Raw genomic sequence first — 15,399 nt, forward strand, 5'->3', positions numbered from 1 at the left:
ATCGGCGACGTTTGCGGCGCGACTGCCTTGAAGTGCTCAAACTGCCGTGGCCCTCACGACTGCCCCCGTCTTAAGACTGAACGGGTTGTGCTGAAGCAAATGGTGCGAGATCATTCTACGCATGCAGAGGCCGCGGCAAGGTGCATCGACGTCGTTCGCGTCACCAAAGTTCTACCTTTGATGGGAAGGCCCCAAGCGCCACTGCAGCGTGTCCGCCTCCTCCACCACCTGCATTAAATCAAGGGAGCCGGATATCTGGTGCCGCCGGCCTTACTGCTTCTGATATTATTTGACCACTACTACCAAAGCCTTATGTAGGCAACCTTTGGTAGCCGACAAAGGAAGTTTAATATGGATAGAATCGAGCATGCTCTAAAGAACGAAGGTAGCCTAAAAGCGGTGAAGAGGAACCTAGGCATAGGTAAAAACCAGATGTATGCGTTAAGAGACAAGGAAGGCAATGACATTAGCAATATGGATTAGATAGTTAAAGCAGCCGAAGAGTTCTACACAAATCTATTCTGTAACCATCGTAATCAAAACGCTAACGATAGAGACAGTAGCCCACAGCAGTGCGTCATCCCGCCACTAACGAAAGAGGAAGAAAGCCTTAGGAGCAATGCAAAGGGGAAAAGCAGCTGGTGAGGATCAGGTAACAGCAGATCTGTTGAAGGACGGAGGAGAGATTGTGATAGAAAATCTCGCAACCCTGTATACGCAATGCCTTATGACCTCGACCGTACCGGAAGCTTAGAAGAACGCAGGGTATCTTAATTCCAACGAAAAGAGACGCCAAGGACATGAAAAATTGCAGAGAGATCAGCTTGCTGTCCGTTGCCTACAAGGTATTTATTAAGGTAATCGCTAATAGAGTCAAAGCAACCTTAGACTTTAATCAACCAAATGATCAGGCAGGCTTTCGTAAATGATATTCCACAATACACGATATTCACACTTTCAATCAGGTGATAGAGATATGCGCAGAATATTACCAACCCCTATATGTAGCCTTCATTGATTACGGGACAGCAACTAACCCAGTGGAAACATCAGCAGTCATACAGGCATTGCGGGATCAGGGTGTAGAAGAGCCTTATGTCAAAATACTGGAAGATGTATATAGGAACTGCACAGCTACCACAGTCCTTCATAAAGTCAGCAATAAAATTCCAATAAGTAAAGGCGTCAGGCATTGAGACACGATCTCACCAATGCTATTCACCGCCTGTTTACAGGAGGTATTTTGAGGCCTGAATTGGGAACAGTTGGGGATAAGAATTAGTGAAGAATGCCTAAATAATCTGCCATTCGCTGATGACATTGCCTTGCTGAGTCACTCAGGAGATGAACTGCAAATCATGATCAATGAGTTAGACACGAAGAGCAGAACAGTGGGTCTAAAAATTAACATGCGGAAAACCAAAGTAATGTTGAACCGTTTAGCAAAAAAACAGCAGTTCACAATTGGCAGCGAGGTGCTCGAAGTGAAAAAGGAATACTAAGGGCAGGATGTGAAAGCTGATCTGGAACATAAGAGGGAAATATCATGAATGGCAGTCCATCAATACCCCTCAAGAGAAAAGTGTACAACAGCTGTATCTTACCGGTACTCACCCACGGGTAAGAAATGTGGAGGCTAACGAAAAGGGTTCAACTTAAGTTAAGGAGAACGCTGCGAGCCATGGAAGGAAAAATGATAGGCGCAACGTTAAGAGACGGGAAGCGGGCAGAGTGGGTGAGGGAACAAACGCGTGTTAATGACATCCCAGTCGAAATCAAGAGGAAGAAATGGGCTTGGGCAGGGCATGTACTGCGAAGGCAAGACAGCCGCTGGTCCTTGAGGGTAACGAAGTGGATTGCAAGAGAAGGCAAGCGTAGCAGGAGGAGGCAGGTTACATGGGCGGATGAGATTAAGAAGTTTGCAGGCATCGGGTGGGCGCAGCTGGCGAAGGACAGGGTTAACTGGAGAGACAAGGGAGAGGCCTTTGCCCTGCAGTGGGTGTAGTCAGGCTGCTGCTTCTGCTGCTGATGATGATGATGAGACCAAAATATTTTGGGAGTCCGTTACTTTGCCTTGAGAGGCCTATCGTCCTAGTAATCATAAAAATGGGCTCAAAAATTATCGCGTAGCATTAATTATTAACTATAGAAACGATTTCCTACCGATAGTTTCGGTCTCGGTAACCGCCAGCGCTGAAGTGCACCCTGACGTCATGTTCGAACGGACAACTTGTCCTACCGCATTCCTGATGACGTCGACGTCGCCAGAGGACGCTGGTTGTTCATGTAAACAACAATGGTATCGGTGACGTCACTCGATGCGGTTGGAAATGCAAAGCGGCTCCGCGGACCAGATTGAAAATCAAATTATCTTCCCCTCAACGCCGCTGACATAAACTTGCTAGAAGGTGCCTCCTTACGCCCATGAAACAAACAATACCATTTGTTAGCATTCGAAACCTTGTGCCCTTTGAACGCCGCAGGGCCACTTTCGTGGCAAGAGAAAGAAAGCGCAAAGCCACGTCCCAGAGGGTAGTTTCGCCGCTACCACATCTTAGGTGACGATATGGCGCTAGCGTGCCGGTACAGACAGAGTCGCTAGATAAGCTTCCAGAGCATAACGTTCCTTTTCCCTTGCGCCGGCGGGCTTGGAATAAATATGGCTGCATGCGTGGTCCATGAGAGCAAACACTATGATTTGCAAGGACTTGGACGGGTTTCCACAGCCTCTAGGCTTCCGTTTAGGAACTGCATACATGCGCAAGTTGTCGCTTCAACGAGTTACAAAAATAACTTCCCCGTTTGTTCTGAGTGTCCGTTATTTACGTTCGCTCCGAATTTAGCTGTGCCTATACACACAAGTTTAATCTGTCACTTAAAATGCAAATGTTGTCAAGGCGGATACACATGGAACATTGATGCGATTACAGCGATGAGATTGTCAGTCGGGGCTGGCCGTGAAGGAGGATCGCGGTACTCTGAAAACTTATGCAGTGACTCTGGTGTTCCTGTATATACTCCCAGCATATACAGGTACACTGGCTACAGCACCATAGGTGAATCCGCTTGCGATCTGACCGCACGAAATCGCGCATGTTGCATTCGGGAAGTGCGACACGTTCTGTATAACGCTACGCATGCACACGCCATTTTTCTCTTTGTATATGACAGAAACTCTGGATCGCTTCATTTAATCGGGAAAATTCCAGTTTCAAAAATTAAATTAAAAATATGCACAAGTACAGGCAGAAGCAAATCTAAAACATATTTTATGGGCTTGATTTGTAAGTTGTCGCAGTCTAAAGCAGCAAGGTTATTTAGCTGACTGAATGCTGTGTACACTTCCGTTAAGTCAGTTTGTTCGAGGAAAAAGCTCTCAACTGTGTTGAAGGCTATATCCTGTTCCTGTGTCGCGGGGGGGGGGGGGGGGGGGGGGGGGTATTGTATGACCTGTACTGATGAACTGTTGGTTAAAGTAATCAGCGAGCGACTGGCCAGCGTATTCTTGCCCGTCAACAACGATGCTATCAGAGTGTGAGTGTGAACCACTACGGCCCGAGACTTTGTTTATGACATTCCAGGCAACGTTACGGTGCTTGCTTGAAACGCTAGAGAATAGCTAGTGGTAATACGCGAACTTAGCCCGCCTTAGGTCAGCATTGAGTTTATTTCTGAACTTGAAATTTTGGAGTGATTCTGCAGTGCGCGTGCGCAAAAAAGCGTGATATAGTGTTTTTATGCTTTATCATTCGCGCGTGATATCTCGTCAGCCACGGTTTTTTTTATTTTCTTCGATGGTTTACCAGCTTTAAATGGAAAGTGCTTTGAGTATATAGGTATAAACGTTTTGATAAAAACCGAATATGCTTCTGCAGCGTTCGTTTTTTCGAGTACAAAAGACCAATCACAAGCATTTATCTCACTTCTAAACGATTCCATTGCATCGGGTGTTATGCACTGAAAAGAGAACACTTCCGCAGATGAATCTTTTCTGGCATTTGTGTGGCGGGAATAAGACATGAATACAGGACAATGATCACTCACATCAGACGAGACTGTGCCGGCATACTGAACAGTTGTTTCAATGTTCGTGATAATTAGACCTAGTGCAGACGCTTTCAAGAGTGCGATACGAGTGGTCGTAGAAATTAAGTTTATGAAACCAGTTGAAGACAGCCTGGTAATAAATTCTAAAGCTGTGTTACTCTCTACTACCACACTTATGTTAAAATCTCCAGAACATATACGTTGTAATTTCATAGCTGAGACATATTCCAAAAACTCCTCAAAGAGGTTCAGAAAGCAGAGCATATTGCCGCTGGGTGGGCGGTACACAACTTATAATATTTCATTGCTGTTGCGTATTGATAATATTTCATAATTGGTCATAGCTCCAACCTATGGGTAACCTGGGCCAACCCACCCCGGATGGTTTTTCGCTCACAACGCCGATGACGACGACGGAGTTTCTGCAGCAGGGCAGACTTAACGCTGTCGCGTTAAAAAATTGAGCTACACCGCGGTCTGCATGTCCAGCGCTAGTACAAGTCATGAGCCTGCTAACTGAACCCTCTTCTAATGGTGCGCTCCACTGCCGTGCTTGGTCTCTGGGTTTTATTATTTTTTCCCGTGCGTATGCACCCGGTGAACTGCACTCAGATGTTCAATGCCCTGAAATGCCACGCCGCGACAGCTGGACGTGTTATCTAGCTCATATGAAGCCTATCTCGAACAGGTCGCCTAAACATATACGTGCTTTCTGGTGCTTTGCAGCTCAAAAGACATTATGCGTAGGGTGCCTGGATGTGCGCATCGAGGCACCCTATAGAGCAAAGAGCAAACTTGACTGTATGAAGCTTATAATGCTACTACCGCTCCCGCACCTCATTTAAACACCTTCAGGAAACAACGTATTCTCTAGCTTATGCGTGCGCTAACGCTATAGCGGCACAAACCCAGCACAGATCGACAGCATCCAGACACTGCGACTGGCATTCGCACTTCACGCCAACCCAGCCGTTGCTGAAAGTCGCATTCGCCAAGGTAACGCGTAAATGACGGGTGAATTTATTTTTCGCCTGAGTCTCATTCGCGACTATCACTGCGTGCATGTGGCACTCTTGCTGTCCTCGGGGATATAATGGCGCGTACCCATTGTGGCGGATGGGTCAAGACGCAGGCGGCGAGTGACAGATGCTCAAAAACGTTGTTTAGGTAAAAAAAAGAACTGCAGATTCAGTGATTGAAATTAAGAACAAATCGGAAACTCGGAGATTTGTGACTGAAAATGGGAACGGTGCTATACATGCACTTTTTAGGATGTTTTGATTACTGCTGAATTTCGAACAGAAGATGGAATCCAGAAAGGTTTAAGTATGACAGCCATTTCGTGTGGAAAAGAAAACTTTGAATGGCGGAGAGCACATTCCTGTTGGTGCGCCCAAGGATGGAAGCACCAAGAGACGGAACGACCCCAGAAGACAAACAGACTGAGCTCACGTAACGGGTGTTCCAGCAGGCGCCTCCGTAAACAGCGGAAGCGGCAGCAGGACAACAACAAATGGTCTATCGTTTCGAGTTGAGGACAGAGCGGGCACAATAGTGAGACCGCGAGAACAGATCTATGGAGACAGTTTAATTGAGGAATGCGATAACGTAGATGCGCGAAATAAACATCAAGCTTGCGCGATCGCCAGTCTTTACTGCACCACGGGAAGAGAAGCCGCTGGAAGTCGGGAGAGGAAGTAAGCGCTGATGCTGCAAATTCGTTATTCAGCTGTTCCGGCGCTTATTCTTCTTCCGCTTTGTCTTCGTTGAAGCGAAACAAGGGCCTATTGAGGACCAATTAAAATGAAGCAATTAAATCCGATTCGATGTAAACGTTCACATTCTAAGCAAAACGGAAGCAGCGACTAATGGCCCGGGCACTCCATGGACGACCCAGCGTTGATACTGTTTGCCACTATGTGGCGACGGCAAACCTTTTCATTTCGTTCGCTCAAAGCACGACCGCACCACGAGGCTCTTTCGGGATGACGGCTTGAGGAAATGCTGTTACTACCCTCAAGTAAAAAACGTCTACGCAACGGAGATACTGCAGAGTGTCACGGCTCGGGAGAAATGCGAGCATCTTCCCGAACCGAGGCAAAAAAGGGGTGCAGTTTGATGCCCAGCGCTAGCCGGTTTATTTCAGGCGTTGTGAATGGGCGACATGTAGCCACGAAGTCAGGTAACAACAACGACAAATATATTACCAGGAGCAAATCAAACGCGTCCTCACATTAATCAATGAATATGATGTCAGAGCTGCTAGCAGGTATTTAAATTTTGCCACTGGAGTACATGCAGGTTACACAAAAGCGATTCAAATTTAAGGAAGCCATGATAAAATGAAGCGAAAAGCTGAAATTTAAGAGAAGTTGAAAACAAACATACCGTCATCGGGGGCGCGGCGACGGTCCATTCACCACGAGATGGAGCGGTTCTCGAAGGTCCTTTCGGAATAGCTGGCGGGTCGTCGAGGAAGCGCTCGGCGGCAGTTACACCCTCCGAGGAGCGCACTGAAGCGGCCTCTTTCTATATGGGCCTTGTGGCGGAGACCGGAGCATGCCGTCCGTACACCTGTGCAAAGAAGAGCTCCTCTTTCTAAGCGGCCATGAGCACGGTAATGATTGGAGGGAATTGGTTTGAGCGATGAGATAACCATGACACGGTTGCTTCAGATCTTATTGTTCTTTTTTTTCCCCTTGTATTGTCGTACAACAGCCGCCTATATAAGCCAGTTGAAGGCAATAAACGATGTCGTCAGTCAGCGCCTGTGTTTGCGTCCCTCTTTCTTGTCCGTGTTGCTACTGCGCTGCAGCCCTCAGGGAGACCGGAGACTCTCGAGGTCTTTGTAACATAAGAACTGTAGCGCAACCAAGACGAACACAAGACAGAGGCACACAGGACTAGCGCTAAACTTCATCTAACTTTATTCACTGGCAGCGCAGCAAATATAAGGAAAAAACCCGATCACGTGCAGATACCAGGTCACACACACCACTATCAGAAGAACCGTTCAAGATATGCCATTTCCGATTTGTATAGATTCACAGACGTATCGCTAACACAATATGCGCCTCTCTTCCTTATATGAAATGCCTCCAGTAGTTCCCTTGCCCTAGTATCTTTGCTTATATTTGCTGCGCTGCCAGTGAATAAAGTTGGATGAAGTTTAGCGCTTGTCCTGTGTGCTTCTGTCTTGTGTGCAAACTGCTGGGCTAGTTGGTTCATATTGCATAGAAAAGGAACCAGCGAAAATAGACGCAAGACAAGAACAAAGGAGGCACACACCACAACGCTGGACTTACAACTGATTTATTGCGATGAAGAATTGCTCATTTTAAAAGAATTTCCTGACTGCGCACCCACCCTACAGACAATACACTTCGCGCACCACATGATGACATGCCTACTATAACGATAAAAACTTGTACTCCTTTTCAGTGATAATCACAGACGGCTCACTGACGCATTTCTGCTTATTCTTTCTGATCATGAATCAGAATAATAATCAGAATCAGATAATAAATCAGTTGTAAGTCCAGCGTTGTGGTGTGTGCCTCCTTTGTTCTTGTCTTGCGTCTATTTTCGCTGGTTCTTTTTCTATGCTTCTGTCTTGTGTTCGTCTTGGTTGCGCTACAGTTCTTTTGTTACAGTATGCACCATCTAGCCCAACAAAAAGTTCTTCTAAACCATCTCGAGGTCTTTTGTTCACGAATTACCTCACCCCAAACGATCGCGCACTTTCACACACTTTGCCACTCCTGTTACAGCCGGGTGAGGGTCATTATGGCCGCAAACCGTGGTTAACGTGGTCATGTGCATAATTTCAAACCTTTTGCCGTTGTGTGACCCCCATGTACAAAACCCCCTACAATAATGGCTTTTGGTGATCTGTGGGTAATATGAATAAAAAAATAAAAACACAATTAAAAAGAGACACGTAAGCCCTTATACTTTCGTACTGTTAGGGCAGGGACTCCGGAACTTTTTTTTAACGGGGGGGGGGGGGCACAAGATTTCGAGCTTGTTTTGTTCTTTTATTTATTGCTTATTTGCATAATTTTTATATCTTAATTTGCACTGATCAAAGGTACGTCGGTTCATGCAGACTGTCACGTTGTGGTGACGGCACTCCGGCAGTCGGGAAGACAACCAAAAGGCTTTATTGGCTGACTCGCGCCCACAAAGAACTGGATGACTCGGCGGCGGCGATAGCAACAAACGTGCTCGGCGGTCGTCGAACTAAATCCCTGCAGTTCTCGGCCGCGCTGAATTTAAAGCCGGCAAAGGACTTTCGATATAAGGAACCAAACGCAACTACAGCAACCTGGAAAATGTGGAAGCATTTGCATGTAACTGCAATCAATCGAGATAAGTTTGGTCGCATCTCTCGTCACAAACAAAATGATAAAGCCGTTTGCCGACGGGTTTGAGTGTGAAAAAACACAGTGCAAATATTCGCAGTATTACTCTCCTCGCAAGGAAGCACCGGCTGGATGTATTACAACAAAAGGAATGGAAAAAAGTGAACACAAAAAAGAAAACATTTGAGAATGCAATACAAAACACGCCCTTAATAATGCTTCAGGCGCAAGACGTGCACAACTGGACGTGAACAGCGCAGCTGAGATGCTGCAACTCCATCGGGGACGACCTCGTATTTAAGCTCTCCGGTTCGACGAAAAATCACGCACATACAGGCCGAAGTAGCGGTGCAAAAGCCATTCAATGAATCCGCGGCGGCGAATGGGCGTACCCACACACACGCACACGCTCCTCGGGCTTCTATTCCGTGTGGCATCCGCATATATTGCAGCCTCAACGTCGGTGCGCTGTTGGTCCTTGATCCGTAGCCAAGCAAGTCGTAGGGCTTCTGCTGCGCGATAAAGGCAGCCGGCGATGTCGATATTGTCTTCATCGGTGACATTTTGGAGCACGGCTTCGAGCCTGGTGGTTGCCTCCCTGCCAAGTTCGAACCTAAACGGTGCCATTCGGCTGGTCACCTGCACCGCGGTGTTGTACGGAAAGACAACGTAGGGAAGGATGGCATCTCAGGTCTTGTGTTCGGCGTCAACATACATGAGAAGCATGTCAGCGACAGTTTTTTTTTTTTTTCAGGCGCTTCGCAAGACCGTTGGCGTGCGGGTGGTACGCAGTAGTTCGCCGGTGTCTTGCGTGGCTGCAATTTAGAATGGCTAGTATGAGCTCGGCCGTAAATGCTGTTCCCCTAACCGTGACGAGAACTTCCGTGGTGCCATGGCACACTAGGATCTGCTCGGCGATAAATTTTGCGACTGCCGCCGCAGCACCACTCGGCAGGGCTTTCCTTTGGCGTAGCGTGTCAACTAGCCGGTCGCTACGATGGGCTATACTTGCCCACGAGATCCATTCCAATCTGTTGAAAGGGCTTATTAGGAGGTGCTATGGGCTTCAAAAGCCCAACTGGCCTGCTCGGTGGCGCCCTTGGTTGTCGACACTCACGGCATGTTTTTACATACCGTGCAACATCGGCAGATAGCCGTATGCCGGTAGTATACATGGCTTGCACCGACGTCATCAACAGGAATGCTGGGATACGCGGCCGCCATATTCATGACCCACCGCCGCTCCGTGCGCACTTAAGTGGTCGCGGTAGTGCCAGCTCGTGTTGTTTTCCGCGTGTGCGTAAGCGTTGCAGTCTCAGCATGGTCAACTGCGCCGTTGTGGGCTGCTCCAATCGCAGCGACGTTACAGGGAGAAAGAAAAGGCCAACTAGCGCGAGGTTTTTCTCTGCCGAAAGTGATCGAAAACCAGTGCGAGCGAACCAGGACTCTGAGTGCGAAGCGCCGCAGCTTGTGGTTAGCACGCATAAAACGTGCTAGTTTCAACCACGAAAGCCCCAATGTGCGCGTCTGCGGTGTGCATTTTATAAAAGGTGAGCCCACTGTATGTATCTCCGTTTTATAGAAAAAAAGCCAACACGACTACGTGGAACGCTTTGAAAACAGCTTTGCGTCCGCAGGAGAACCGTCCAACCTGTTCGACGAGACAAATCCAGACTGGGCCCCGTCTCTCAGTCTCGGCCACGGGACCAGGCATGCTGATTCCGCGCGGCACGATCGCAGAGCAAAAAGACTCGCTCACAAGCGACGGGCCGATGTTGAAGCGACAGCAGTGGCATCGAAGGCGTCGCCGCGTGCCTGTCCAGATTCCCCACAGCCACCGCAAGCCGAGGAAGTCAGCGCCGATGAAAATGAGACAGGTCAGTAGGCATTTTTTTTTCATAGTAATGCATGGTCATTTGTTTTTGCTTACGATGCATTCCAAGGCCTTTGGTGCGTCGGTCCGCTTACCTAGTGCTTGTGATGCCTAGCCAGCATGCAGTTTCGCTGGCTGCCACTCTACTTTACGAGCTTATAAACTTTTTTTTTATACAGGAATCGCTGTTCAAACCGACATGACCATGCAAGACATACAGGCACTGGAGCAGCATTCTGTAGTGCTGAATGAACATCTGTACACATTGCAGAAAGAGAAAGAGCAGCTCGAGGTGACTGAAGACTCACTGAAAAGTTGTGAAGCAAAGGTGCGACTGTACACTGGGATGCCAAACTTTGCTGTTTTATTTGCTGTGTTCGAAGCACTAGCAAGCTTCATTTCACACAATGTCAACAATAAGCTCACAAAATTTCAAGAATTCGTTCTGTTCATGATGAAGCTAAAACTAAATCTGCAAAACGCTGACCTTGCATTTCGGTTCAATATTTCAGAGGCTACAGTATCGCGCATTTTCGACAAGTGGCTGCACGTGGCGTATTGCAGACTTAAAGATGAAATAATCTGGCCCACACGAGATGCTTTGCAAAAGACAATGCCACAGGCATTCTACGACTCGTTTGGTGCGAATGTAGCAGTCATCATCGATTGCTTCGAAATCAAGATAGAAAGGCCATCATCGTATCTTCCAAGATGTGAAACATGGTCCCAGTATAAAGGTAGCAATACAGCCAAGATCCTGATTGGGATTGCTCCACAAGATGTTACATATATATCCGAAGGTTGGGGAGGCAGGGCAAGTGACAAACATATCACCGAACACTGTGGGTTTTTGGACAACTTGGTGCCTGGAAACGTTGTACTCGCAGACAGGGGTTTTAACATCAGCGAAAGCGTTGGTTTCTACTGTGCAAAGCTTCACGTGCCAGCGTTTACCAGGGGAAAGAAACAACTTTCAGCAGATGTGCAGAGCACAAGAAAGCTCGCAAACGTGCGAATACACGAGGAAAGAGTAATTGGACTCATTAGGAATAATTTTATTTTTCTGAAGTCTGTCGTGCCAATCGATTACGTTGTGTGCCGGCCAGGAGATGAAGTCGCACCACTCGACAAAATTGTAGCTGTGTGTTGTGTGCTATCTAACTTGTGTGCATCAATTGTTGCTGCACCAAAGGACGCCACTGGACAGCAGGCTTCAGCCTCAGTGGATGAGTGATTGTGAGTCCTGCTCCTGCATGTCTGAATACAGCAAACTCAGAATCTGCTGTCGGCATTGTCATTTCTCAACGCCAGATTTCAGCGTGTCCCGTATGGGCCACGTGTGTTCCAGCCTCAAGACGCACTTCCAAGGTTGAAACATGAGGCAGCTGTCCAAGTTGTGTTACAGGTTGCTTAGCCTTTGGGTCCTTTGCACTCTGGACAAAACCACAGTGTAGTTTTTGGTGCTCGCTTGAGTGCCACGCATGAAAAGTGGAACCATTTGTAGTGGCAGGATGCGTTGTCGCAAGCAACCATCTTTCCAGTTTCTGGTCCACGGCAAAAACAGTAGACATCACTGGGAGAGTCTACCACTGGACCAGCATGCTGCCTGGTGAAGTAGGTGCTGAAAAGCTCGGGCAGGATTGCATGAATGAAGAATTTTCTTCCAGCAGCCAGAATTTCCTCACAAAAGTGCCTGTCTTTCTGTATTCTCTCCACGTGCAACAAATTAGGTGTCCACACCACGAAGTCGCACCACTGAACATCACATACAGCCATTTGTGTCTGCACTTGGTAGAAATATCCGTGTTGTCGCCGTAGCTGGACTACACCATTGACAGTTTCCAGGCAGGAACCTGCAGTAGCCATCTCTGTAACGTCCACTTCCCTGAGCGAAAATGGGCACTTAAGTTCAACAACACCCTTCCCACAGCATGCACAACAAACAAGACCGTCTGGTGTTGCTCCAACAAACGGATATCTTGTACTCAGGTGCAGCCCCGACTTGGAGCACTTGAACATGTCGTGCTTCTCGGCTTCACTGGTTTGGTATGCCCTGAAGGCACGGGGCTCATTTTTCACTCCCCATGTGATGGCAGGTGTCTTCAGCGACTGCTTTTCAGGATAGCATATCAGTTTTAGCAGTGATATGCTAGGGTTATCAATGCTTGTGTGGCACACCCTTTTCATTACAGAAGCAGTCACCCTGCCCGCTCGGTACAAAAACCAATTAGACGAGCTGCTCTGTTGCCCTGTCAAAGCTTCAACGGCCTTTACGATCTCTTCACTTATAATTATTGATGGCATGACATCATTGGCTTTCTTAACCAAAACATCCAAATCATGCGCCAACATTTCTTCGGAGTAGAGGTTTCTCAAACGGGCATCATGCATTGGTACAGGATTTTGAAAGTGTCCATCATATCCGGGGAGGACTGAAAAAATTGAAAGAACAATGCCGGCATCCTGAATTGAGCCGTAAAGCTTGGTACGCTCCTGCTCTGAAAGTGGCGGGACATGAGCCCGCTCCTTGACTGGACCTGCCTCAAAGGAATTGCTATCAAGCCGCCGCTTTTTCCCTTTAGATGATGTGAAGTTTATGTCCTTGAGTCGCTTATATTGTACTTTTTCGACATAAGCGGGCAGCCACATATTATCCTTCTGGGTGCAACTTCTTGACTTCATCATTTTGATGCCGGTCTCAACTGCAAACAAACAGGCTCCAACATGGGAGCATGCTTCCCCTGCTCCAGCCATACATGTGCAGTGCGCAGTGATCACAGCGCCATCCTTCTTGCACAAAATCCACACTTGGAGAGGTTTGTGCCCCAGCCTCTGTGAGTGGTTCACCTGCGAAGACAACGAGAAAAAACGTCGGCTTTACTGACCTATCGTTTCAAAATTGCTGCGGTTCAGTTGCACTTTGCCTAGGGATGTTGTCTTAGAACAAAACATTTGAGCCGTTTTTTTTTTTCAGAGTTGCGGTGCACGAACTTGTCTGTCTGAACCTGCTCATTTGCAATGCCATTCAGACTGTAAAATAAAAACAAAGGCACATAATGGGAGCTGCAACTCGGTTCTTTTAATCTGTGGGAGACTGCGCTGCCCAGCTCGGACTTGGCTGTTCAACGCCGGGTCCTCGAGCGAGCCACCGAGGTCATCACGAAGCAAAGTATCCTGATCACCTAGATTTGACCTGAAGTTCCGTTTTTCTGTTTGTTTTTTGGAACCGATAAGGTTTTTCCGCCTCCTTTCACGCTTTGCGGGCACTTCACGTGCTCGCGTACATACATAACCGAATGTCGCGCTTCAGATGCGCCGCACAGAGCGCTTAGCGCAAACGGCGTACGGACCATTCGTCACAGCTTTGCTCATACAGATTAACAAGGTTCGCAAACATCAAATGGATTCGTAATGCTTACCTCGCCGAGCAGGACAACTTTGCCGTCCTGGAATTCCTTGGCAGAAAGGTGCTTCACGCAGCCGCTTGTAAAATAATTGTGGGACTCCAAAGCTTTGTACGCTTTCATGTTTTCCAGTCACAAAGTTCGCGGAAAACACAAGATACGTGACGATGTCTCCGTGCGAAATCTCGGGGAAGCCACTCACATCGGCACTTGTGTCCACTCCGGGCCGCAGCGTGTATGGATCGATATCATCGCACAGTTTCAACTTGTCTTCGTAACGAAGGCGAATACTGCCGATGAGTTCAGAGTAATAACCCGCGTTTAAAGGTTCATGCGGCGCCATAGCAGGCACAAATCGGATGAAGAAGAGCTGTGAACGGTGCCGGTGCCACGAATTTGAAAGCATCCGCGGCAGCACAGCACTGAACGAAGACTGAGCGACTGGGTCACAAGCATGGTCGCCGGGTCAACGAGCAGGCGGATGTGACGTCACGTGCAACAGTATTGTGCGTTTTTATCACTGACACTTTCAAAAATTTCCCCGCCTCAACCGCTGGCTCGTTTGCGCTGAAACTGCACACAGAGCTTGCGTATTATGGTAACTTTTGTATCGTAGGAAGTTTGACAACGGTACTTACTTAGTTGAGCCGTGCATGATGCGAAAACATAATCGTCTACGTAGAGATCGGCAACCAAAACCCGCAGACGACGCTTTTTCGCTGAAGGGCGGCAGTGGCGCCATCTGTTTGCGGTAGCGCAAAGCGTCGCGACAAGGCCGTCGAGGAGAGCGTTGCAAGGAGCGCGGGCCGTTTGAATATGCCGTTCCTGTCGTTTCGTCTGCTTCTACTGATGCGCTTACAACATTTTCGACTAATTAAGCGGAAAATATCAGAACAAATGATTTAACGAGGCTTTACCTTTTAAAGAATATTGTTTGCAATGCTCGCCTCGGCGGCCTTGTCGTGACGGTTTCCACTGCCCAAAACAAATGGCGCCACTGCCGGTTCTCAGAAAAAGCGTCGTCTGCGGGTTTTGGCTCGTCGATCTCTCGTAGACGCTTACGTTTTCGCATCATGTGCGCCTGACATAAGTAAGTACCATTGTCAAACTTACTACGATACAAAAGTTACCATAATACGCAAGCTCTGTGTGCAGTTTCACCGCAAACGAGTCAGCGGTTGAGGCGGGGAAATTTTTGAAAGTGTCAGAGATAAAAACGCACAATACTGTATATCTTGAATGCGACGCAGGGTGCGGGCAAACCCGGAGTGACCAGCTGTTGGTTCGTCGTACGAAGCCGTCACAATTTCTTCTCATAAGCTGTTCGCAACGACGAGGAGGACTTGTTAGAGGCGAAGTTTTTCCCGAACATGCCGTTTTGCAGAGAGGAAGACAAACCGCGCTTGAACGCTCCTGCGAATGAAGAAGCCTTGCCTTCCAGCACCAACTAGCCCAACTAGCGACGCCGTCGCGCGAAGCAAAATGCATGTGTCGCTTGCCGTGTCGCTCGGATCTGTACCCACAGAAAATTTCGCTCGTCGCCCGGAAGTCCCCCACGCGACTGGCCAATCAGAGCCCCCCAAAGCCGTTTCCGGTTTGTCCACGGTTTCTCACGGGCCCATCTCACGAAACCAGCCCGTCGTCTTGGTCATCGCCACCGTCGAGAAAATATTTGGTTTTGTAGCTGAGAGGCAGACCCACACGATTTAAA

At 48.0% G+C, this 15,399-nt stretch overlaps 3 protein-coding genes across 7 annotated transcripts in view; 1 reads left to right on the forward strand and 2 right to left on the reverse strand.

The window, feature by feature from the left end:
• LOC144127831 (uncharacterized) overlaps positions 1 to 15,399 on the reverse strand; it is a 169,526-nt gene that overhangs the window by 126,263 nt on the left and 27,864 nt on the right. For 2 of the 5 annotated variants that reach the window (XM_077660787.1, XM_077660783.1), the window contains exon 2: positions 6,436 to 6,621. The exons of 1 other annotated variant lie outside the window; for it this stretch is intronic. In XM_077660787.1, the coding sequence (XP_077516913.1) occupies positions 6,436 to 6,463 (28 nt within the window). In that variant the 5' untranslated portion in view covers positions 6,464 to 6,621. Of the gene's footprint in view, positions 1 to 175; positions 229 to 6,435; positions 6,622 to 15,399 lie in introns of all 5 variants that reach the window. 2 more of the 5 variants (XM_077660784.1, XM_077660786.1) reach the window with 2 other exon arrangements.
• LOC144127830 (uncharacterized) lies at positions 10,014 to 11,518 on the forward strand. The gene is made up of 2 exons (XM_077660782.1): positions 10,014 to 10,288; positions 10,464 to 11,518. The coding sequence occupies exon 2, from the start codon at positions 10,484 to 10,486 to the stop codon at positions 11,516 to 11,518; it is 1,035 nt and encodes a 344-aa protein (XP_077516908.1). The 5' UTR covers positions 10,014 to 10,288; positions 10,464 to 10,483.
• Positions 11,323 to 14,151, reverse strand: LOC144127829 (uncharacterized). The gene is made up of 2 exons (XM_077660781.1): positions 13,704 to 14,151; positions 11,323 to 13,131 (listed from the first exon to the last, which is right to left on the reverse strand). Exons 1-2 carry the CDS (start codon positions 13,809 to 13,811, stop codon positions 11,695 to 11,697), a joined length of 1,545 nt encoding a protein of 514 aa, XP_077516907.1. The 5' UTR covers positions 13,812 to 14,151; the 3' UTR covers positions 11,323 to 11,694.

This window comes from Amblyomma americanum, chromosome 4 (genome assembly GCF_052857255.1).
Source record: "Amblyomma americanum isolate KBUSLIRL-KWMA chromosome 4, ASM5285725v1, whole genome shotgun sequence".
NCBI classification, from domain to species: domain Eukaryota; kingdom Metazoa; phylum Arthropoda; class Arachnida; order Ixodida; family Ixodidae; genus Amblyomma; species Amblyomma americanum.

What these genes read in the sequence shown, in the direction of transcription:
- LOC144127830 (XM_077660782.1), top strand. Translation starts at nt 10,484, where the DNA reads ATGACCATGCAAGACATACAGGCACTGGAGCAGCATTCTGTAGTGCTG.
- LOC144127829 (XM_077660781.1), bottom strand. Translation starts at nt 13,811, where the DNA reads ATGAAAGCGTACAAAGCTTTGGAGTCCCACAATTATTTTACAAGCGGC. An exon ending in AAGTTGTCCTGCTCGGCGAG is followed by an intron (nt 13,132 to 13,703) that starts GTAAGCATTACG and finishes TTGTCTTCGCAG; the next exon opens with GTGAACCACTCACAGAGGCT.